The sequence below is a fragment of the Cetorhinus maximus genome, chromosome 20 (genome assembly GCF_964194155.1).
Source record: "Cetorhinus maximus chromosome 20, sCetMax3.hap1.1, whole genome shotgun sequence".
Taxonomy (NCBI): domain Eukaryota; kingdom Metazoa; phylum Chordata; class Chondrichthyes; order Lamniformes; family Cetorhinidae; genus Cetorhinus; species Cetorhinus maximus.
The window spans coordinates 76,791,534-76,815,669 of NC_135898.1; the positions used below are offsets into that span (position 1 = coordinate 76,791,534).

General features: G+C 41.9%; 1 protein-coding gene across 3 annotated transcripts in view; it reads left to right on the forward strand.

Annotated features, from left to right (window-relative positions):
• The window catches only part of btaf1 (BTAF1 RNA polymerase II, B-TFIID transcription factor-associated), a 115,986-nt gene extending 92,884 nt beyond the window's left edge, over nucleotides 1-23,102 (forward strand). For all 3 annotated transcript variants that reach the window (XM_078564934.1, XM_078564936.1, XM_078564935.1), the window contains exons 29-38: nucleotides 4,228-4,305; nucleotides 4,473-4,602; nucleotides 7,683-7,824; nucleotides 11,243-11,373; nucleotides 11,698-11,823; nucleotides 14,366-14,518; nucleotides 15,993-16,204; nucleotides 17,438-17,597; nucleotides 20,111-20,281; nucleotides 22,347-23,102. In XM_078564934.1, the coding sequence (XP_078421060.1) occupies nucleotides 4,228-4,305; nucleotides 4,473-4,602; nucleotides 7,683-7,824; nucleotides 11,243-11,373; nucleotides 11,698-11,823; nucleotides 14,366-14,518; nucleotides 15,993-16,204; nucleotides 17,438-17,597; nucleotides 20,111-20,281; nucleotides 22,347-22,487 (1,444 nt within the window). In that variant the 3' untranslated portion in view covers nucleotides 22,488-23,102. The remainder of the gene's footprint in view (nucleotides 1-4,227; nucleotides 4,306-4,472; nucleotides 4,603-7,682; nucleotides 7,825-11,242; nucleotides 11,374-11,697; nucleotides 11,824-14,365; nucleotides 14,519-15,992; nucleotides 16,205-17,437; nucleotides 17,598-20,110; nucleotides 20,282-22,346) is intronic.
• The last annotated feature ends 1,034 nt before the right edge of the window (nucleotides 23,103-24,136 follow it).

The following is a 24,136-nucleotide window of genomic DNA, read 5'->3' on the forward strand; positions in this document are numbered from 1 at the left end:
GCAGTGCAACATCCATCAGACAACCATGCCATTAGTGATGTCCTCTTTCACAGGCCACTGCCATGCAGTAAATATCTCCCCTTGCTTTCGCAGTCACATCTGCCAAACAGCTGACAGGGCCTCCAATCAAGCTCCAAAGAAACCTCTGAAGAGGAATCTGGAGGCACTCTCCCTGAAGTCCCATCACAGCGCTCACCCACACCCTCCACCAGCACAGAAATACACACCTCAGTGGGACCTAGCTTTAGAGTAGCCTTGGGATCACAATCTGGTGAGCACATTGCACTTTCTGATCCACAGCAGGTGGAAGCAGGGACTTCCCAGGTCCCTGGCACTCAGAGGATTGCTAGAGGCCAGAACGTTGCTAAGTCCAAGTCAGATGACCACCCTCTGGACTTGGTCATGTCACAGTTGCTGGAGCTGCAAAAGCAAGCTAGGCAACAACAGGAAGGGATGTCCGTTGCATTCCTTAGATTCAAGGCACGAGGTGATAGTGCTGGCATTGCAATGCACCAAGGTCAACACTGGCCGAATGGCGGCCGCCATGGAGACCTTGATCCAAGACCTCACTCCTGCACAGCTGCACGGGCTTAACTCCATCGCTGATGCCTTAGTTGGCCTCCAACAGTTTGTACGCGAGAGGGGTGCTGAGCAGCTCGATCTCACTCCAGCTACCCCTTCCGCTTACAGAGTCAGCCAGGGGCCCTTGGGCACCCATAGGGAGGAGGATGAGCAGGTGCATGCTCCGGGGCCATCCTATCAGGTGGCTCTGGGAGTGACTGGCCCATCCGAATCCTACCTTCCTGTCACCTCCACAGATCCAGCTTCACAGGCCGAGGAAGGTGCCACTGTCACATAGCAGGAACCAGAAAGCAGACTGGGGCCCTCCAAGTCTCGGCCCTCCAGAGGACGCCCACCAAAGTCATAGGGTGTCACAGTTAGCAGGCTGCCTCCACCTCTGCTGTGGATGTCTGGGGAGCACCAAGACGTAGCGACAGGGTTAGGAAAGTTAGGTAAAAGTAGTTGCACAGCCTGGCCATGGGTGTTGATCACTTGTACATACTGTTCACTATTGTCAATAAACTCCTAAGAATGTCACCCTGCCTGTGGCTCCTTGTTCTGATGGGCAGTGTTCTTGTCACTCAGATGTGAAACCTTTCTGCACAAGATAAAAGGCAGTTGTCTGAGTCCAGGGCCTCTTGCCTGTGCTCTGTGCAGCCTCACAATCCCTGGAAACATTACTGATGCCTGCATCTCAGCAATGCTGGTCATTGCTGCCAGAATGTAGTGGGCAGGTGCCAGAGAGTTCTCTCATACTCTCTGTGTGCTCTCCAGATCTTTAAGGTGGGGCCAGCCCCCATCACACCAGCATCTGTGACCAGTGATGCTGTGCACCACTCCTGAAGGGCTGAGGTGCTGAAGGTGGACTACATCAGATGCGGCTAAAGTTTCACGGCTGCGTCTCTGAGATGGCCCTGATGATGGAGCGCCCTGGCCATGGAGCGCAAGCGAGCTGTCCTCAGCCAGACAGGAGTCAGACATTCTCGGAGGCTATGTGAAGATCTATGGAGTGTCCTCACTGCATGTTGTCATCTTCCTCCTTCGATCAAACAACTATTAGGACCTCCACTGCATCTCCGTGACAGGAGCATTCTCACAGAGGGTATTGGCGCTGCGATAAGCCAGACTCGAGTCAAACGTTCACAACTGTGATGTGAGGATCTACAGGGACACCTCACTGAATGTCGTCATCATCCTCCACAAACCTGGCAGCAGTGAGGGCCTCCCAAGTGCACCTGCCTCAACTAGCCAGTGCGAGAGCCTCATTCTCATCGTCGTCACCACCAAGGACCCCTGCACCCTCGACGTCCTCCTCATTGGAGGAGACGTGTAGCTTCTCCATCTCGTCCTCAGCCAGCTCCTCTCCCTGTTGCAAAGCCAGCTGGTAAAGAGCATAGTAGATGACAACGATGCGTGACACCCTCTGCAGACTGTATTGCAGGGCTCCACCAGACCAGTCCAGACACCGGAACCGCATCTTTAGCATCCCGACGGCCTGCTCCACCAAGTTGCAAGCTGCTGCATGAGCCTCATTATAGCTCCACTCTGCTGCAGTCTGAAGCCACCGCACGGGTGTCATCAGCCACGGCCTCTGCGGGTAGCCCTTGCCCCCAAGGAGCCAACCCTGCAACCTCTGTGGACCCTGGAAGACTGCAGGGATCTGCGAGCGACTCAGGATGTAGGTGTCATGCACACTCCCTGGAAACCGTGTGCATACCTGCAGGATGTGTTTCTGGTGGTCGCATACCAGCTGCACAATCAGTGAATGGAAGCCCTTGTGGTTGATGAAGTCCACTGAGGGTAGCGACGGAGACCTGAGCACCACATGAGTGCAGTCAATTGCACTCTGCACCTGTGGGAATCATGAGATCAGAGCGAATCCAATGGCCCTTGCATCCTGGCTGTCCCGGTCCTGGGCGAAATGCACAAAGTTGTGTGCCATGGAGAAGATGGCATCTGTGACCTCATGGTTGCATTTGTGGGTGGCAGATTGTGAAATCCCACAGAGGTCACCTGTGGAGCCCTGAAAGGAGCCACTGGCATAGAAATCGAGCGCCGCGGTCACTTTCACAGCCACTGGCAGTGGATGCCTTCCATTTCACCTTGGCACCAAGTCCTGCAGAAAGTGGCAGATGTGAGCCACCAGGCGCCTAGATATGCACAGTCGTCGGCGACACTGGTCCTCAGTCACTTGCAGGAATGGCATTTGGCATCTATAGACCCTGGGTGTCGCTAGGTGCTGACCAGCCATGGCTCGCTGTTGCTCCTTGGCAGCGTGTGTGGGAGCCCATGCTGCCCCTTCTTCATGAGGTTGCTGCTCCTGCCTTTGCAAGGCCAGGTGCCTCAGTCACTCTCTCCTCCGTTTTCTACGGTCTCTGTAGGCCATCAGGCACACAGCAAGGTCACCAGGATCCATGATCCTGACGTGGTCCTCCTGCAGCATGAAAGAGAGAGAGGCGTGGTTATCATGGCTGTACTTAGCACCTTTCCTGGCCCTGTGTGACCGACCCTTAATGCTTCCCAGAGAGTGCTGGTCACCCCTCGGATGGCCAGAGATGAGTGCACTGCGTGGCTGCCTTGTCAACCTGTGTCATGGGGGACATTGGTCCAAACTGGGATGCTGAGATTGCAAGGGGCTGTGAGCTCCTCCAGCAGTGACTGCTATATGGCCAGCGTTGGCGAGGAGATTGTACAACGTGTGCAGTCCAACTGCTCCGCGGTCCAATAAAGTGGTGGCGGACTCAAAGCCTGTGCTGGGGGTGGTGGGGGGGGTATGGAATGGAGCACTTGGTGGCCCTTTGCTGCATCCACGTTGCTCGCATGGGCGGGCAGGCTAGGAGCCTGATCCCAATCATATCACTGTGGCTGCGTCAGATCCGTCTTAGTTGCAGAGGCCTGGTCAGTTTATACAGATGTCCCTAATGTGTGGCCACTCCCCTCACTTACTCTGTCCTCCACCTCAATTGCCTGTGCGCAGGATGCAGCGCCAGGGCAGCGCTTGACACCCCCCTTACCCCCCAGCAGTTCCCTCCGGGGTCAGGCATCAGTTGCCTCTGGCGCCTATAAACAGCGGGCGAGCTGTGGAGAGCGCTGTTGCCCACTCACCTCTGTTCCCCCAAAGTGAAGGCCGCCAAGTGCACGTCGCCTCTGTATACTGTTGTGAAACGTGACAGCGTGCTTTCCCACCGACATGGACGGACAATACGGCGAGGTTCCAAGAGCCTGGGTGGCCTTTGAATTATATGCTAATGTATTACAATTAGCTCCCTGCCGACCGATGGCAGGAACCGCAGCCCACTGTGGGCGGGCTGAGCGGACGATTGTGACCTGCCTTCACGCCGCCGTGAAGCAGGTCGCACTATATTTTCCACGTGCGCCATATTTTCCGCGCACATCGCTTATCATGCCTGCCACTGGCAGGCTCAGAAAATTCTGCCCTAAGTGACCAATTCTGTTTAATTCACCTTCATAGATTCAGTTGCTGAGGCAAGATTTTGGAATCGACTCTCAACGTAGATGAGGTTTAATGTCTTTTGTGGATTACTGAATACAATGACCGAGAATTTCATGTTTTCCTGCTCTAAGTGAACTAACATTGCATTGTGGTTCAAAGAATGCATTATACAACATGTGTTAATGTGTTTTGCATCGTATCTTGTGTTTCAGGCTGCAGCACCTTGTGAAAAAGCACAACCTTGTTGTCGCATCATATGACGTTGTTCGAAATGACATTGACTTTTTCAAGTAGGTGTATGCTTGTCCGTACTCTCAACAGCCAATATTATGTTTTACCTTCACGAAGTTGTGTGTTTGGCATATTTAGCTATTTAAAATTGGATTTGTTTTCATCAGCCTTTATTTCAGCAGAAATAAATACTTAGCATGAAGCATTGATTTTCCTTTGTTTTCAGAAATATCAAATGGAGCTATTGTATTCTTGATGAAGGTCATGTCATCAAAAACGGCAAGACAAAACTGTCAAAGGCAGTTAAACAGCTAACTGCAAGCTACAGGCTGATTCTGTCTGGGACACCAATACAGGTATTTATTGTTGTAGTTAAAGAATTTACTCCCTAATAATGGCACAATGAGTTGATATGGGGGAAGGAACAGAAATCATCAGGTGGTTGATGTGGAATGAGAAGGAATTTATTATCAGATGCATTGGTGAATGATGCAAATGCAATTGATGTACTGGCCAGGCAACATTAAATGGATGCACATAGGGTTATGGCATGTGAATTTGTGTAGATCAAGGCATTATTATGTGTATATTTAATGGAGCCTGAAAATTGGAGCATTCTGAAAATAAATCCACTTTCTGAAATGATATTGAAATTCCAGATGACCTGAAAAGCATTGTATCTGTGAAACAAGCATTCGTGTACACATGTCACTGCAAACTGCTTTTGGAAATGTCAACTTTTTGAGTAATGCTTCGGTCATAATGAGAAGCTATTGAGTCATACAAATCACATGTAAATATCACTGGTCTCAAGCTAAGTATATTTCTCACTACATGGAGCTCCCCCTTCATATTTTTTTAATAAAGGCTAGGCAGGAGTACTCTAGCTTTAGCTTGATGGCTACAATCCAAAGTAGTAACTTTCTCAAGAATAGGTGGTTATCACCAGGATAAAATGTGTGGCTATTGCATATCTCCACACAGTGATGCAGAAACTATTTATAAGGTGAAGTCATTTTAAATATTGTGCACAGTCTCTTTCAAATAGATAAAACAGGTTAGGTGAGTAATCTGCTAGAACACAAGAAATAGGAGCAGGAGTAGACCAGCCGTTAAGCCTGCTCCACCATTCAATACGCTCATGGCTGATCTTGTGCTTCAACTTCATTTTGCTGTCATTCCCCATATCCCTTGGTCCCTCAGGGAATTAAAAATCTGTCTATCCCAACCTTAAATGTATTCAACTATGGAGCATCTGCAGCCCTCTGGGGTAGAGAATTTCAAAGATCCACAACCCTTTGAGTTAAGTAAGTTCTCCTCATCTCAGTCCTAAATGATCAGCCGCTTATCCTGAGACTGTGCCCCTGTGTTTTAGCCTCCCTGACCAGCAGAAACAATCTCTCAGCATCCACTCTATCAAACCCCTTCAGAATTTTGTAGGTTTTAATGAGATCACCTCCCATTCTTCTAAATTCCAGAGAATATAAGCCCAGTTTACTTGACTTCTCACCATAGGACAACCCCCTCATCCCAGGGACCAATTTAGTGAATCTTCGTTGTACCACCTCCAGTGCACAAAACTGCACACAGTATTCCAGAGGTGGTCTCACCAAAACTCTGTACAATCGCAGCAACATTTCTTTATTCTTACTCCTGCCCCTATTTTCTATGTTTCTATTTTCTATGTTAATCCCGTTGCAATAAAGGCCAACATACCATTTGCCTTCCTAATTTCTTGTTGTACCTACATGCTAATTTTCTGCGTTCCTTGCACAAGTACACCCAAGTCTCTTTGAACGTCAACGCTTACAAGTTTCACGCTTATTAAAAAATATTCTACTTTTCTATTCTGATGACCAAAGTGAATAACTTCATAATTCCCTACATTATACTCCATCTGCCACTCACTTAACCTGTCTTAATTCTCTTTGCAGCCTTCTCACCTAGCTTGGTGTCATCATCAAACTTTGATACATTACTTGCTGTAGCTTTATCTAAGGCACTAATATAGATCGTAAGAAGCTGAGGCTCCAGTATTGATCCTTGCAGCAGTCCACTATTCACTGCCTGCCAACTTGGAAAAAGCCCCATTTATGCCCATTCTCTACTTTCTATCTGTTACCCAATCCTCTATCCTTGCTAAAATATTATCCCCAACTCCATGAGCCCTTATCTTGCCTATTAACCTTTTGTGTGTCACCTTATCGAAAGCCTTTTGGAAATCCAGGTGTACCACTGGTTCCCCTTTATCGTACTCTACTAGTTACATCCTCAAAAAACTCTAATAAATTTGTCAAACAGAATTTCCCTTTGGTAAAATCGTGTTGACTTGTTCTAATCATACTGTGCTTTCCTAAGTGCATTGTTAAGACTTCCTTAATAATAGATTCCAGCATTTTCCCAACACCTGATGTTTGGCTAACTGGTCTCTCCCTCCTTTCTTGAAAAGCGGTGTGACATTTGCCAACTTCCAATCTAATGGGACCTTTCCTGAATCTAAGAAATTTTGGAAAATCATAGCTAGCACATCCGCTACTTTTGCTGCTATCTCTTTTAGAGCCCTTGAGTGTAGTCCAACAGGTCTCAAGGATTAATTGGATTTTAGTCCCTTGAGTTTCTACAATACTTCTCTGCTGATATTATTTTCCTTAATTTTACCGCTCTTTTTAGTCCCTAGGTTACCTTCTATCTCTGGTATGAAACTTATGTCTTTACTATGAAGACAGACACAAAATATTTGTTCAGTGCCTCTGCGTTTTCCTCATTCCTCATGATAATTTCTTCTTCTACAAAGTAATATAGTAATCACTGAAGGTTCAAAGTTTCTAGCTGCTGTTTTTTAGACTATCCCAAAGAACTAATTAATTCCTGTTGGGATAAAATGTCTATTACATTTCAGGCTGTAAGATGGTGGCATAGTGGTAATGTCACTGAACTAGTATTCCAGAGGCCCAGACTAATGTTCTGGGGTCATGGGTTCAAATCCCACCGCAGCAGCTAGTGAAATTTAAATTCAATTAATAAATCTGGAAAATTAAGCTAAACTCAGCAACGGCGACCATGAAACTATCATCGATTGTCATAAACACCCATCTGATTCACTAATGTCCTTTTAGGGATGGAAATGTGCCGCTCTGGCCTATATGTGACTCCAGACCCGCAGAAATATGGTTGACTCTTAACTGCCCTCTGAAATGTTCAGTTCAAGGGAAATTAGGGATGAGCAACAAATTTAGGCTTTGCCAGCAATATCCGCCTCCCATGGAAGAATAAAGAAAAAAGCCTGGACAACACATCTATCAGTTAGAATATGTTATTTAGTCTCTTTAAATTATTGAATAAATTGGAAGTATATGCATAAGAAAAATTGAGCTGCTGAAAATTTTGTATAAGTACATGGAATATTCATTTTGAAAATCAATTTGTGTCAATGCAGAACAATGTCTTGGAACTATGGTCATTATTTGACTTCCTAATGCCAGGATTTTTGGGTACTGAGCGGCAGTTTGCAGCCCGTTATGGAAAGCCAATATTAGCTAGCAGAGATGCTAGGAGTTCTTCAAGGGAGCAGGAAGCAGGTAAGGTTACATTTTGAACCCAGTTAGCTGCATAATAGTGCATAATTCACATCTGATTCTATGTAAATTTAAGTATAGATAGAGGGTTTGTTTGGGTATTTTGTGATCTAAAATGCACTGCCTGAAAGCAGATTCAATAGAAACATTCAAAAGAGAATTGGTTAAATACTTGAAGGGAAAAATTTAGAGCTTTGAGGTAAAGGCAGGGAATTGAGATTAATTGGATAACTCTACCAAAGAACAGACACCAACAAAGACACTGAGCTGAATGTTGTCCTCCTGTGCTGTATCATTCTGTGATTATGGGGAGAATTTTCACGTCAGCGTGTGGGGATGAGCTCGGCACGCCGATGCGTAAAATGACGCGTGGTGACGTCGAACGTGCTTCTCAACGTCACTGTGCGTCATTCAGATCTTTCATTCGGCGGGCGCACGTCGGATGCAGCTGCACGCCCGCCGAACTGTCAAAGGCCTGTTAAGGCCATTAAGAAACCAATTAACATAATTAAGGCTGGCAGGCAGGCAAAGAGCCCAAGCAGCCTTCGCGTTTTTCAGGAAACCTTATCCACGGGCAGGATGAGGTTTCTTGAAGGTTTTATTAAATAAATAAATACATTTTTCACATTTAATAAACATGCCCCAGCTCATGTGACACTGTCACATGATGGGACATGTGTAAATAATTTTTATGTTTCTTTATTGAAAAATCTCAATATGTACTTGATCTCCTGAGGCAGCTCCATGCCTCAGGGAGACTTCTGTGCTCTTTCGCGCAGGCTCCGACTCTCCCTCTTCTCCCCGCCCGCACAAGTAGCGCTGAGCGCTACCGGTCGTGTGTCACGCTGGGTGGGCCTTAATTGGCCCGCTCACGTCAAATGGCGGCACGGAGCCGATCGCGGGCAGCGATCGGCCCTGCTCCCAACCAGCCTGTCTGACAGGGAGAAAGTTCTCCCTTATGATTTTGTTACTCATTTATCAAAATGCAGTATTACCATTTTTGGGTAATTTGCTGTTTTATCTTCTGGTAGCTCAGATATTGTGTAAAATATGTCAATACACTTACTTTAGACATGAAAATTCCTTTGGCAAGTTACCTTCCATGTTTTTACTCCTTGGAATGCTAGCAGATTCTATGTAATTTCTAAATTGCTGGGTCAAATGTTTTTGGAAGTTTCCAGATGACACTGAGACACTCAAGCATTAATGAGTAATATTAACTCTAAACTTGCGGAGTAAACACTTAAATACAATTTTAGGCTGTAATTCTTACCTTTTTCGCAATTTCCCCCATTCTCCATCTTTTCTTTTCCTTCAAATATTTACCCCATTCCCATGTGATGGCTACTCTTGAATATGTATTCATATGTTTCCATCACCCTATCAGACAGTGCATTCCAAATCCTAACCACTTGTGTCGCCTCTGACTCTTTTACCAATCAATCACCCTCTGGCTACCTGGCCTTCAACCATTGGAAGCAGTTTCTCTTTATCTACTCTATCTAAGCCCTTCATAATTTTAAACACCTATATCAGATGTCCTCTTGGTCTTCTGTGCTCTAAAATAGAACGGGGGTGTGGGGCTGACTAGATTGCTCTGTGGGGAGCCAGCATGGACTCAGTGGGCTGAATGACCTCCTTCTGTGCCGTAAATGACTCTGGCTCTAAAGTGAACATCTCCAGCTTCTCCAGTCCATCCGTGTGATTGTAATCCCTCATCCTTTGAACTATTCCTGTAAATGGATAATGAAGAAATAAGCTTCATACATGTACAATTTTCTAAGTCTCCATTGCTAATATGCTAATTTTCTGGAATGGACTGTCCTTGCTGACTATGGAAGATTTGTATGTACCATATTAGTTCAGATCATTGCTGGAGTTAGTTGTTTATCCCCAGAAAGTTGGAATGATACTGTGTCACTGGAGGCACTAGTACTGCTTCATCATTATTATTATTATTATTATAGTACTGCCCAGTTCTTCAGTAATTTTTGTTTAAAAGGAGCATTAAACTCTTCACTCTTCATGACAAAGAAAAGTAGCTAGTAATTGTCCTGTCAAGGAATTAACTAACAATTTGTATCTAAATTCAACTATGCAGCAGGAAATGCACAAAACCATCTTCTGTATCATGATATTTTGAATGTTACTGTACTTGAAATCCCATAAAGTGATTTACCTTTCATGTTACACAAAAAATGTTGTTCCTATAATTTGCAAGAAGTTAACAAAGCAATTTTATTTTTGGTTTTAAAAGTTTATCGGCAGAATTTTGCCCTTGGCATGCGGGATCAGTGCCTGTGCAGGGGGGTGGGGGGAGTGCTAGCCGGCTGAGCACAAACTTCACGCGTGTGCGTGAAAGAGCGCTGAATAATCTCGCTGAGGCACAGAGCTGCCTCGGGAAGATGAAGGATATATTGAAAAAGTTATTAAACATCAGAAAAATTTTATAAACCATCCCCGCGTGTGACCCTGTCACATGAGCAGGGACATGTTTTTAATTAAAAATTAAAGTTGTTATTTCATTTGTATTTGCTTTTGTAAACCTCATCCTGCCCGTGGATGAGGTTTCCAAAAAAATGCAAAGGCCACTTGGCCTTTTCGCCTACCTGTCAACCGTTAGGTTGAACGGGCAGTGAAAAATTAAGGACAGTTGATAATTTAATGGCCTTAATAGGCCTTTTAATTGTCGGCAGGCACGCTGCCAGCTCCGGCATGCACCCACCAACCGAACTATCGCACGACTGCGCATTGACATCAGCATGTTCAGCTGACGTTATTTCACGCTCGGTCGGGTTGGGCGCATGCCCGCCCACCAAGCTAAAAGTTCTGGCCTATATTTCTGAGTGCAATCCTTGTACCAGGTTGCTCTTGTTAATTGGCCTGCCATTTTTAATCTGGGTGGGCTGCATAGGTGTAATCCGGTCCTGCCATGTTCTGGACTTGTTTTCTGAATAATGAGGTATGAAATCAGATCTGATGGGCACACCATTGCCTGGTGCTTATATGACTCTTGCAAATGAGGTGTGGGAAGAGTAGGAGTTGCACCAGTGAAGTATTTTGAATTTTTTTAATGACAAAATGGTACATTTAAATGTAATGTTCAAATAAATTGGCATTCTTTTTTAAAACAAGTATGTAAAAATAATGAAGTGGTAAGTATAAGAGTATTTTACTTTATTTTAAATCTTGTCCATTAAGTAGAGTGCTTTGGTTGATATTTTGTAATTTTATTAATTCCATCTTATTCAAACTGTTGTAGAATGAGCCTGCAATTGTGCATCAATCTTTTTGTTGAAAAGATGCTAATCAATGTATTAAAGAGTAATTTGGTGTGATGAGATTTCAGTTTTGTATTTATGCATTAGTTAATCAGCAATTCAGAGTAAACATCATCCATTATGCAATACACATGCCATAGGTGTTCTTGCAATGGAAGCATTACATCGACAAGTGCTCCCATTCCTGCTACGTAGAATGAAAGAAGATGTTCTTCAGGATCTTCCACCCAAGATTATTCAAGACTATTACTGTAATCTCAGTGCTTTACAGGTATGTTGTCATATCACATAGCTCATGAAAAATGGTCCAATAAGACACTTAATTATTTTTAACCGATTTAATTATGACCTGAATTTCATTTTTTACTTTTGTAGAAAGCTTAAGAATTCCAGGAAAATTGTTTGGGAATCATGGTGATAAAATTTAGGACTATAAATAATTTAAGACTGTCAATAATTTCATAAATAGCGATTCTTGAAATGACCCTACCAAAATGGAGAATATTCTGTAGGATAAATGTTTGTTGGGCTAATAATACTTTCTTATTCCTTGCCACTTCATGTTCACTTTGACACCGTGTTCTTTTATTTATAGGTACAGCTGTATGAAGATTTTGCCAAATCCCGTGCTAAGTGTGATGTTGAAGAAACAATATCTACAGGTACACTCTCAGAAGAAAATGAAAAACCTAAATTGAAGGCTACTGGACATGTATTTCAGGTAAATATGTTTCTTGATTCTCCCAAAACAGAACTGTACTTGAGGCTAATGCTCGGATATTCTAGTTCTGCAAGAGTTATATTTAGCTTGCTATTTACTTTGGATCAATTCTGGATTATTAAAATACTGATGGAAGTAATAGATGCTTGTGTAAGGTTTGTCAACACAAATGAAAGCCTTTGTCTCCAAAAAAAAACTTAGCGATTTACAGTATTCTGTTCCTGCATTGAGATTCCATTGATTTGCATTGAATCATTTGAATTTCATTATTTAATTTTTAATAACAAATGCATCTTGTGTGTCTTTGCTCATGGGCAGACATGGATGCAAGGTAAGAAAAGGATCACATAGAGGGAAGCAGAATATTGAACAGGTATCAAGGTGTGGAGCAGTTTGGTGAAGTGGGTGTGATAGGGTGAAACATGAGGCCCAAAATGATTGACTAGGTTTAGTTTTGTTCCTTGACAAGAACATACCCACAGACTGAGACCAGAAGTGTTCATCTGTTCAAGGCGGATCAGACAACCTCCTAGAAGTGAGGCCAAATCAACAACATGTTACATTTAACTAATTTAAATACATTTTCAGTTATTTTCCTCTTTTATTTTTTTGTTCATGAGATATAGGCACATCCCACTCACTGACCTCGGTCTCGAGGTGAATCAGACTATGCGCTACCTCAGCACCCTATTCGTCTACAAGCTGAGTTTCTGATTCCATCCCTTCTCATTAGAAATACCACCTACTTCTACCTCTATTGTATCGGCCGTCTCCATCCCTGTCTCTGCTCATTGGCTACAAACAACCTCATCCATGCCTTTATCATCTCAACTATTCCAATGTGTTATTAGCTGGCCTCTCATCCCCCACTGTCTGTAAATATCAGCTCATCAAAATCTCTGCTGCACCCTATTCCACACTGTCGTGCTGACATCACCTGTGCTCTATGATTGGCCTACATTAGCTGATGCTCCTCCAGTCCGTCAAGTTTAAAATTTTCATATTTAAATCTTGATCCTCCATATCTTCTAACCCCCTTCAGCGTTCAAATCTTTTCCTCCCAAAGTCACTATACCTTTGAATCCAGCCTCTTGTACATTGCCCCACCTTTGCCAACCATGCTGTCAGCTGCTTATGCCCATTCCACTCCTTAAACCTCCCTGCCTCCCTACATTCCTTTCTGCCTCTTAAGACCCTCTTAAAGTCAGCTCTTTAACCAACCTTTGAGTCAACCCCCCTACTCGCATTCTATCTGTTTCCTTATGCAACTGTGAAACACCTAGGGCAGAATTTTACCCTTTGTCGTATGGGCCCGTGTGAAATAAAGCACGTTGACGTCGGATGACCAGCTGCTCACATTCCACCCTGGGCAGGTCTTAATTGGCCCGCCCGCATAAAATTGCGGTGCAGTACCAATCGTGGGCAGCAGTCGGCTTCCCGACCTCCCCACCGAGCACCTCTGCCGAGGGCAAAATTCTGCCCCTAAGAACATTTTTATATATTAATGTTTGTTGATAATAATGGAGAAGAGATGCACTCTGGTGAATTTGAGCACTGCATTATGAGGCCATGCAAATTAGGAAACTATGTAGATGCTGTATTTTGTTCTAAATAAACTCCACCAACATTGATACAGAGGTTAGATACTGTGCATCACTGTCTGTACCTGTCTTGTGCGCTCTTATTGTCTTGCTTGCACTTTCTTGCACTCTTCTTTCACCTCCCTAACGCTCCCTTTCTCATTCTCTCTCAGATTATTTACGTTTTCTAATTATCAACAAAACACAAGATGTTTTACTTGCTTTTGAAATTGAGTTTTTGTCTTTTGAAAGACTCAAATTGGGATTGGAAAAGGCACATTTTGCTCTTCAACTTGATATACTTTTTGAAGTTGAATATAATTCAAGAACTGCAACAGGGGTGTAGTCATTATAGCCTGTTTATGTTTATCTTTCTTGCACTATCCTATAGCATGTTCTGTCCTTTCTGCCCTTGTCCCTTCCATGCTGCTCTTCCCTTCCTGCCTTCTTTCCTTATTCCATCACCTCTGTCATTCCACCCCTGCTATCAAGTCTTCTGCCTGTTTCCCCTACTCTTCTAGGTTAGCTACACATTATAACACAAAATCTTTCAAAAACCAAATGGCCAGCAGCCCAGCTCACCAGTAAAATAGTGGCAAGAAGTTTATGGTGAGGAAGGGAAATGAGGCAGAAAGCACATTAACTGAGGCTTAAGATAGCGATGTGGGAAAGTAAACGGAATATAGTGTCATGTTGTCACTCAGCTTTAAGAGGACTGAAAGGAAAGTATTATGTAAAGTATACATACCATATACGTACTTTGCAGCTTAAAATTAGCTATAAATGTGGTGTTACCTTCCTGCAAGCACAGAAAATGTTAGCTGTGAATAAAATTTTAGAGAAATTATCAATGTAGAAGGCAAATGACTGCATAAATACTCTGATGCAACTTTTTGATTCTGTAAGCAATCATAGTAAAGAGCAAACCAGATAGCATATTTGAATTGATACTTTATTTCCAGGCCTTGCAGTACTTGAGGAAGCTCTGCAATCATCCAGCCTTGGTACTGACTTCCCAACATCCAGAATTCCAGCATATTATAGAGCAGCTTGCTGTTCAAAATTCATCTCTTCATGATATTCAACATGCTCCTAAACTCTCTGCTTTAAAACAGGTACTGTGTTAAATTGTGCTTGGGGATGATTATTCATCTAGACCAATTTGAAGAACTGTTATATTACACTAGCGGCCTTTAAGCAAGTTTTAAAATATCACAAACATTTTTATGTGCAGAAAGTTTTGAAAGCTGTATACCAAAGAGCTGCTCACAGGATTTTATTTTTTTCCTCTTTTAATTTCACTTATGCTCATCCACACTCACCCGCCCACACACCCATGCTTGCACTCATGTACATGTGCACACACTCACACAAAGAATAACATTGCCTCATTAATTTTAAAATGATTGCCAAAATTTGCTGGAGTGATTTGAAAAAATTGATTATTTTTCACCTTTGTCTGCCTTTACTTGTCGTCTCAAGCTACATTCCTGCAACCTACCCCACCTAAACAATTTGTTCTAGGATCAGGATTGTCTGCTGCCGATGTTATCTGACCATTTTGATTGGCCAATACCTTGAGACAATGTTCTAATTCAGTAAGCAATCATTGTAAAAGACAAACAAGATCGCATATTTGAATTGATAATTTTTGTTTCTAGGCTTTAAAGTGCTTGAGGAAACTGCATCATTCAGGTTCTTTCTGAGTAGCATTAAGCCTGCCAGTTTATCTTGTCAGCAAGTTTATTGAGAAAGACGTGCAAGTTTGATCTGAAGCTGGGGAGGGACTTTCAGAGCTTAGGGCGGAGGCAACTGAAGGCACGGCCACCAGTGGTGAAGCATTTAAAATCAGGAATGCTCAAAGGGTCAGAATTGGAAGAGTGCAGATATATGATACATTGGGATATATTGAGCAGAAGGAGATTACAGGGATAGGGAGAGATGAGGCCATGGAGAAATTTGCAGACAAGGATAAGAATTTTAAAATCAAGGCATTTCCTGACAAGGAGCCAATGTAGGCAATGATGGGCAAATGGAACTTGATGCTGGTAAGGACATCAAAAGCAGAGTTTTGAATGACTTCAAGTTTATAGAGAGTGGAATGTGGGAGGCCAGCCAGAAGTGTTGCAATAGTCAAGGTAGCAGGCATGGATGAGAGTTAACTGCAGCATATGAACTGAGGCAAGGGCGAAGCGGGACAATGTCTATTCTCAACTCCGTAACAATGTTAGTGATGGGGCACAAAGATTTCATTCGGCTAGTACTCATTGCATTATGCATTGCTGAGCATCTACATATCATGTGGAACATAAACAGTGGCATAGGACTTGTTGAGCTGAATGGTTTGTTTCTCTGTCATAAATTTTACATAATTTATGTAACCATGTAAACCTAACCAAGGAGCTGGACCAAAGAAATTTGTTTTATGATGGCAGATGAGTTTGAAAAACTAAAGGTTGGAAACACTAGAGCTCTAAGTCCTCAACATGTTACATGGCACCCTACTTTTTTTCCAATTTCTCACCTTGAATTCATGCTCTTTTGAAATTACACTCACTAAATTTTTTAAAAACTATGTTCTTCTTCTAGTTGCTGCTTGACTGTGGACTTGGCAATAGTGGAGCCTCAGAAAATGGTACTGAGTCTGTTGTAGCTCAACATAGAGTTCTCATTTTCTGTCAGCTGAAGAGCATGTTGGACATTGTAGAACATGATTTGCTTAAACCTCAGATGTCAAGTATTACTTACTTAAGATTGGATGGCAGTGTGCCTGCAGGCCAGAGACATTCCATTGTAGCAAGGTAAGTAAGATATCCAAGAACTGATAGATGCATTGTATAATACTTAGTGTAAGGTCTCCAATGGCCTAGTGGTTAATTGTAGTATGTCCTGCAATAGGCCACATAGACCAGACATTTCCAGTGTTCATCCCTGTACTTTGTTGACCTGGCCATGACAGCTTTTTCTTTCTGGATAAGGAAAGAGAAAGATCAGCAAGGATTCCCACTCCTATTATGTGGCTCCCATATGGAGAGTGAGTGAGGAGGAACTGAACTACCCTCTCTGGTTGAAAGATATGATACTGTCTAGTCTCATGCATAAAGAATGGCTACTTTTATACCAAAGGACTGCTACAGCCTGTAGAGCTATACATCATCAAACATCAGCACCTACAGGAGAAGAGGGGGAGACGAGCAGTGTGTTGACTGAGGAATACTGCAGAGAAACCAATAGCTTCTAGTACAGTTCACTATTCGCATCTAGCAACCTGCTAGAATTGCATTATCTAGGATGGCCCCCTTCTATACTTCTGAGCTATATCTTTTGCAGGTAATGGACAAAAGTACGTTATTTCATGCTAGAGATTACATGGGTTGCCCACCATGCACTTCTGAACTCCTTTGACTGGTAGAAAAACAGCACACTATCACTCAGCCTAAAACTATCAAATTCACACTAACTTATAGGCAGTCATTTGGTAGTAAAGAACTTGAGAATTGCTGAAAAAAGAGCGTTTTTTTTGTTAAAGCTTTTTTTCTTGCACTCATCAGGACAATTCGCAAGAAAATAACCAATGTCAGGGGAAACAACATGTTTATATTTTGGAGGAGTGTGCTGATAGGTTGGCAAGTAGACTCTGGTAGAGGGATTGCCATGGAGAAAGCACCAGTTGTTCACTTGCAACAATCAGCACTCTCTTCTCATAAAGTATAAATATGTTCTTTCCCCTGACATTGGTATTTTCTTGCAAATTGTCCTGATGAGTGCAAGACAAAAAGCTTTAAAAAAAAGCCTGTTTTTCAGCAAATCCATAACACAACAACCAATCTAAATATATTAAAAGCTTGGAGGAAAGGGAAAAAAATTCCTTGAATTATATAACAATGGTCAACCAATAACTTGTGTGTACTTAATAAGATTTTACTTCTGAACAAAATATTTTAAGCACAGAATGTGAATATAGCATGAAGTACGCCTTGTTGAATTATATACATTTATATTAATTAAACACTAATATATTTGTATTTTGTTAGGTTTAATAATGACCCTTCTATAGATGTCTTGCTGTTAACCACCCACGTGGGTGGGCTAGGTCTTAATCTCACTGGAGCAGATACCGTAGTGTTTGTAGAACATGATTGGAACCCAATGCGTGACCTGCAAGCAATGGATCGAGCTCATCGTATTGGACAGGTAATGTGCTCTTTAAATTATTTTAAAGCCATTAGGTTGTATTATAAAGCATTGAAGGTGATCAGATTTTTTGACAGTGTAATTGCTTGAAACAGTGCAGACATTTACTTAGAGGTTACTTTCTTTTGTTACCTAAAAGTGCAGTTTCTGTGAGGGAGATGGTGGCGTAGTGGTAATTTCACTGGACTAGTATTCCAGAGGCCCAGGCTAATGCTCTGGGATCAAGAGTTCAAATCAAATGTAATTACTTTTTTTTTAAAAGTCTGAAATTGAAAGATGGTCCGAATAATGGTGGCCATGAAATTGTCATCAATTGTCATAAAAACCTATCTGATTCACTAATGTCCTTTGGGGAAGGAAATCTGCCATCCTTGCCTGGTCTGGCCAACATGTGACTCCAGATCCACACAATGTGGTTGACGTTGAACTGTCCTCTGAAAGGGCCTAGGGAGCCACTCAGTTTAAGGGCATTTAGGGATGGGCAACAAATGCTGGCCTTATCAGCGATGTCCACTTCCCATGAAGGAATAAAAAGGCTCAGATTTTGCTGTGGCCATGTGGCAAAGTTGTCAGTACTTTCTGTTTTTGCTTCACTGAAATTGACAGCAACTTCAGGAGTTTAGTCAAGCCCAGAATAACATGGAAATCCAGAAGTTGCTCTGAGTGAGTGTACGCTCTTGCTAGCGTGCGCTGTAAGGCAATCTCCATGGCAAACATGAATTGACAAGAACTCCTACTTCTACATATTAATCTCACTCTATAACTATCTCAAGGGTTTTGCCCTGTTGAATAAGGTGTAGATGGGTTTTTAACCTCATGCTGCCTTCATAATTACTGCTAAACACTCCTACTGAACCTGAAAAGCTAATCTTATATTTGTGAAATGTCATTCCTTCACTGTCGCCGGGTCAAAATCCTGGAACTCCCTACCTAACAACACTGTGGGTGTACGTACACCACATGGACTGCAGCAGTTCAAGGCGGCAGCTCACCACCACCTTCTTGAGGGCACTTGAGGATGGACAATAAATGCTTTACTAGCCACATCCAGCCTCGATAAATGGAACTGAAGCCATTAGTGACAATGGAGAGTGCTTTTAATGCAAAAGTTTTTTTCTATTTCTTCCTGCTAAATAAACTACCACCAAGGTTACCTGTATGAAACTTTTTTTTTACAATTTAAAGCATAATTCTCAAGGAAGTTTCAGAAGTAATATTGCAGATTGGGAACAATTATTATATTTAATTTTCAGATACCTACAACATTTTTATTACAAAGCTTTATTAGTGTCACCTAACTCTGCTACATGAGTATTGTCACATGCTTGGCTGATTCTGACTGAGGAAGTGATTTGTTGGTTGTAACAGCTGTTTGTTTGAATATGCTGACTTTGGCCTGTCTTGACCAACTTTTCACTGAATATGAGTAAAATTGACAAAAAAAGAGTCCATAAACAAAAATGGAAAGCTCTCAAAACACTCAGGTCAATCAGTATCTGTGAGGGGAATAAGCAAGTTAACATTTCAGACCCTTCATCTATCTTGGAAGATATTGTAGATGAATAGCATTTAAAAGGAATATAACAAAGGGATGGGGTGGAAAGATAATGCAAACAATTGCACACACATGGGGCAGAATTTTCTGCCTTCCGGGTGGGCGGACCCAACCCAATCTCCAGCGGGCGGGAAGCCGATCTCCGCTGGAGAAGTGGGGCCCGCCGCCATTTTACATGGGCGGGCCAATTAAGGCCCACCCAGCGTGACGTCCGCTGGGAAGCGCTATGCGGGCGGCGGGGGGGATTCCCCAAAAGCGAGAGTGCGCTCTTTTGCGCGTGCGCACGAAAGAGCGCACATCTCCCTGAGGCTAAGTGCTGCCTCAGGGAGATCGCTGACAGTTTTAAAAACATTAAAAATAGAAAAAAAAACTCTTAACATAGCCCCCTCATGTGACAATATCACATGAGATGGGACATGTTCATAAATTACACTAAAACTTTATTAAACTTTTTAAATCCCTACATGAAACCTCATCCCGCCGGTGGATGAGGTTTCATGTTTTTTCTATTGCCCACCGGGGCTCCTGGCCTGCCCACCAACCAGCTGATTTTGCTGCAGGCCCGCCTTCCTGAAAATTTAAATGGGGAGGTATGACGTAGGGGGTTCCCCCTGACCTCATCCCGCGTCATTTTATGCGACAGCGAGCGGGCCCCACCCCCTGCTCGCCGATAGCAAAATTCAGCCCATGAGAAAAGTGCTTAAATGGAAAATGGGGATTGGTTGTTAATGGCTGAAGTGATAGAAGCATGAAATAATATCAAACAAATAAGGGAAATCAGACATTTACAAGACACAGAAGTTTTGAATATCAGAGTTGGGTGGGGGACAGGAGGGTGCAAAGCAAGTAGAAATACAAGCATGGAATTTGATAATTTGATGCAGACTCTAGCAGCCCAGGAACCTGGGTGAAAAGTCATTACTTTGAATATTTAAACATTTTTTTCTTTATCTTCCAGAAACGAGTTGTTAATGTTTATAGATTAATAACAAGAGGAACGTTGGAAGAAAAGATCATGGGATTACAGAAGTTTAAAATGAGTATTGCAAATACTGTCATTAGCCAAGAGAACGCAAGTTTCCAGAGCATGGGAACAGACCAGCTTTTGGATTTATTCACTCTTGACAAGGTGAAGTAGGAAAATTTTGAAACAAAAGCAAAATACTGTGGATGCTGGAAATCTGAAACATAAACAGAAAATGCTGGAAGTGCTCAGCAAGTCAGGCAGCATCTGTGAAGAAAGAAACCGAGTTAATGTTTCAGATTAACAACCTTTCATTAGAACTGGGAAAAAGTTAGAACTGTAACAGGTTTGAAGCAATTACAGAGGTAGGGAACAAAGTGGGATGGAGATATCATAAGGGAAGGTCTGTGTTTGGGTGGAAGGCAGGAGAGATTAAATGACAAAAGGGATCATATTGCAAAGCAAAATGAGATAGTAATGGTAAAGGAACAAAAGATGGATCTAGTGGAGATGAGTTGCTATTTTACCTGGAAGGAGTGTTTGGGGCCCTGGATGGTGGGAATGGAGGAGGTCAAAGAGCAAGTGTTGCATCTTCTACACCTGCGTGGGAAGGGGAAGGGGAGGGGGTGTTGGGGGTGATTGATGGATGGACCAGGATGTTGCAGAGGGAATGGCCCCTTTGGAATGCTAAATAGAGCGAATGTGTTTGGTAATGGTTTCACACATGAATTAATATAAATAGTGAAGAATGATCTGTTGAATGTGGGTGCTGATGTAGGGTTTAAGGTAAGGACAATGGGAACACTATTAAGATTCTGGCAGGGAAGGCAAGGGGTGAGAGCAGGAAATGGAATGGGCAAGGTTGAAGTAGAGGAGAATCCTTGGGTAAGAAAAAAGGAAGATATCTACATTTCCTTTGGCAACTGCAAAAAAACAAAGAGTATCTAGATCTTCCTTCCATTTTTTATGATGTGGTATAAGGAGGGAATAGAAATTGGATGATGATTCTACAAATCTTGCGTAATACCAGCAGAGAACATCCTGAGGTATACTCAGGACCTACATATGATGACAGTTGAGACTGATTTTTTTTGTGTGTGTTTTGACATTTTACCACCATATTCAACAAACCAAAGTAATAGTTTTTCTTAAATGTTGACTGACTAGGAGGATTAAAGCCATAGAGACGTTCAGTAAACCAGTATGATTTACATTAGACCCCAAATTGGCAGGAATGGAAATCTTTTAGTAATAGTTCACATTTAGATAAAGGATATTGGTTTATCATGAGAAATTTTGAGCTTTACTTGGCTTTAATATTTTTCTGTCACGAAGGGAAGGTCTTCAACATAAACATGACCTTATAGCATTTTCACCTTTCTTTTTGAGTCTTGCGAGAGCAGTGTTCTTACAGAGATCTATGCTCTGTACCACATTTACTGTAGATCCATTGGAGGCTGTGAGGCTGTTTCAGATGGGAATTGAAAATCATGTCACATCACAGTTGTATGTTGTGACACATGCTGGTCAGGGCTGGGAAATTGGAACGAGAAAGCAAGTAAAAAGGAAAGAAAATGTATTTCTAAATATACATAGGTCTGAATTAATGGCAGCGTGTCAACAAGCTCTTTTTTGAAACAGTCAAAATAGATCTGATCGATGGGCAGAAGAGTGACACCAGCAAATTTGCTCTTGCAGAGCCAACATGGAATCAAAAGGGCTGAATGTCCATCTTCTCCAGCTGTAACCATTATATGATTCCAATGCTGATTCATTGCTGTTCTATGAAACAGTGTGGTGCCAAGGCACAAAGTGATTTGTGCATTTAGGAAAACAAGGAAGCATTCAATATAATGGCAGAACCCAAAGCCCATGAACATTTCAAATAAAAACAGAAAATGCTGGAAAAACTCAGCAGGTCTGACAGCGTCTGTGAAGAGAAAAACAGAGTTAACATTTTGAGTCCATATGACTACTTCAGTTTGTAGCTTAGGGCATCCAAAGAACAGAACACATAAGTGTAAGCCCCCTCGATAGGAGATTGTGTCTGCAGTCAACAACGCTCCCTGAAGTTAAAACTGTTTTATGCTATGATTGAGGAAGTCCTGATCTTTTGCCATTTGATTTAAGAATTGGGCTACTTACTGGTTGTTGCTAATGATTGAGTTGCTATATGATTTGAGGAAGTATCTTCACTTTTCATTATACCTTTTTTTTTCTTTTTTTAAAGGATGGCCAGGAAGATAAGGGATCTAGTTCCACTGAGAAACCGTCTGTAAAAGCAATCTTGGAGAACCTTGGAGAACTTTGGGATCAGCAACAATATGACACAGAATATAACTTGGATAATTTCATGCATTCGCTGAAATAAAATGTACTTACGTAATTGCAGCTAAGCCATGCCACTGTCACAGGATTGTTCTGCTGATATTCAGCAAGTTTCAGCAATGTATAATGAAATGCTGATAATAATATGTAAATACAGTCATTTGAAAAGGGTGAGCATAAAATGGATATTTCTAAAACCATTGTTTCAGAAAAAAGTAGAGCAAATAGTCATCCTGGCTTAGTTATTTGCACTGTTTTATAATTTTACATGTAGACACTTATCCAGAGCAGATATACTTGAAGCAACATTCTTTGATGTCTTAGGAAACAAAGAACCTGTTCTTGAGGAAAAGATTTTCCTATAGTTAAGGAAATTTATGCCATTATGTGACATATGTATGATACAGTAACTTCTGTACTCGAGTGCACAATCTGAATTTGATTGAAAACACAGACCTCCTCCACTTTTTCCACAGTGGAAATTGATTCTTTGCTGCGTATTAGTGATAGCTTTCAATTTATTTGCAGATCTATGATAATTGTAGATGTTAAATAGAAATAACTTTGTACTTGGGTTTAAAAACAAAACTTCTGAAATTGAGTATTATAGTCCATGGCATTCCTTGGATTGAAAATAAAATTCAATTGAAAGATCTAATTGCATGAATTTTGAATGTGTTGATCTGCATCGTTCACATGGATTATTCCTAATTGAACAATGGAAGTACATTAGCAGCTGTACTTTATGGTACAGATATCTATTAAATAATTTAAAGGAACTATTGAAGAATCCACTTAAATTTGTAATAGTAAAATCAATCAATTGAGTCAGAAATATTACAACTCCGGTTTACTTTATGCTTTTCTCTAGTTCTTTGTTAAATCTATTGATATAGGAATTGAATTACATCTGTTCTTTGCCTGAAGACAATTGTAGATGTTAAATAGAGATTGCTTTGTACTTGGGTGTACTTAATACACTTGGTCTTGATTCCCTGTGTGCAACAGCATGAGTGATCAGCTAGCGTTGTCTCAAAATGTTGCACTGAAGCTTCATTCATGCCTTGTTCATTGTTTGTGTTGAGAATGGTGTAAACAATGAGCCAGTGTGCAAGTTGGATCTGGACTTAACTAGAGATTAACCAAAGGCCTTTAAACTTTCACAATAATGAGAAATGTACAGTATGTGAACTTGAGTGTTATGGTATATGTGTTTAGTGCAGTTGCTATAGCTGTTTCCAGTGTATTTTGGTCTCTGTTGAGAACAATCTTAATGTAACATTGCTTTCTTTGCATTTGGCAAAAGTGAGGGTGTCAATATGAAAACTTGGTAATTGTTTTGTAAATCATGTAAAAACAACTTGCAGATTTAATATGATAAATATTTTACATATCAGGACAAGCAGTAGGACAATTAGAATAAAATGGCAAATAAGGTCAATGATAGATTTTGAGGATAAAAACAAAAAACTGCGGATGCTGGAAATCCAAAACAAAAACAGAATTACCTGGAAAAACTCAGCAGGTCTGGCAGCATCGGCGGAGAAGAAAAGAGTTGACGTTTTGAGTCCTCATGACCCTTCAACAGAACTGGTTCTGTTGAAGGGTCATGAGGACTCGAAACGTCAACTCTTTTCTTCTCCGCCGATGCTGCCAGACCTGCTGAGTTTTTCCAGGTAATTCTGTTTTTGT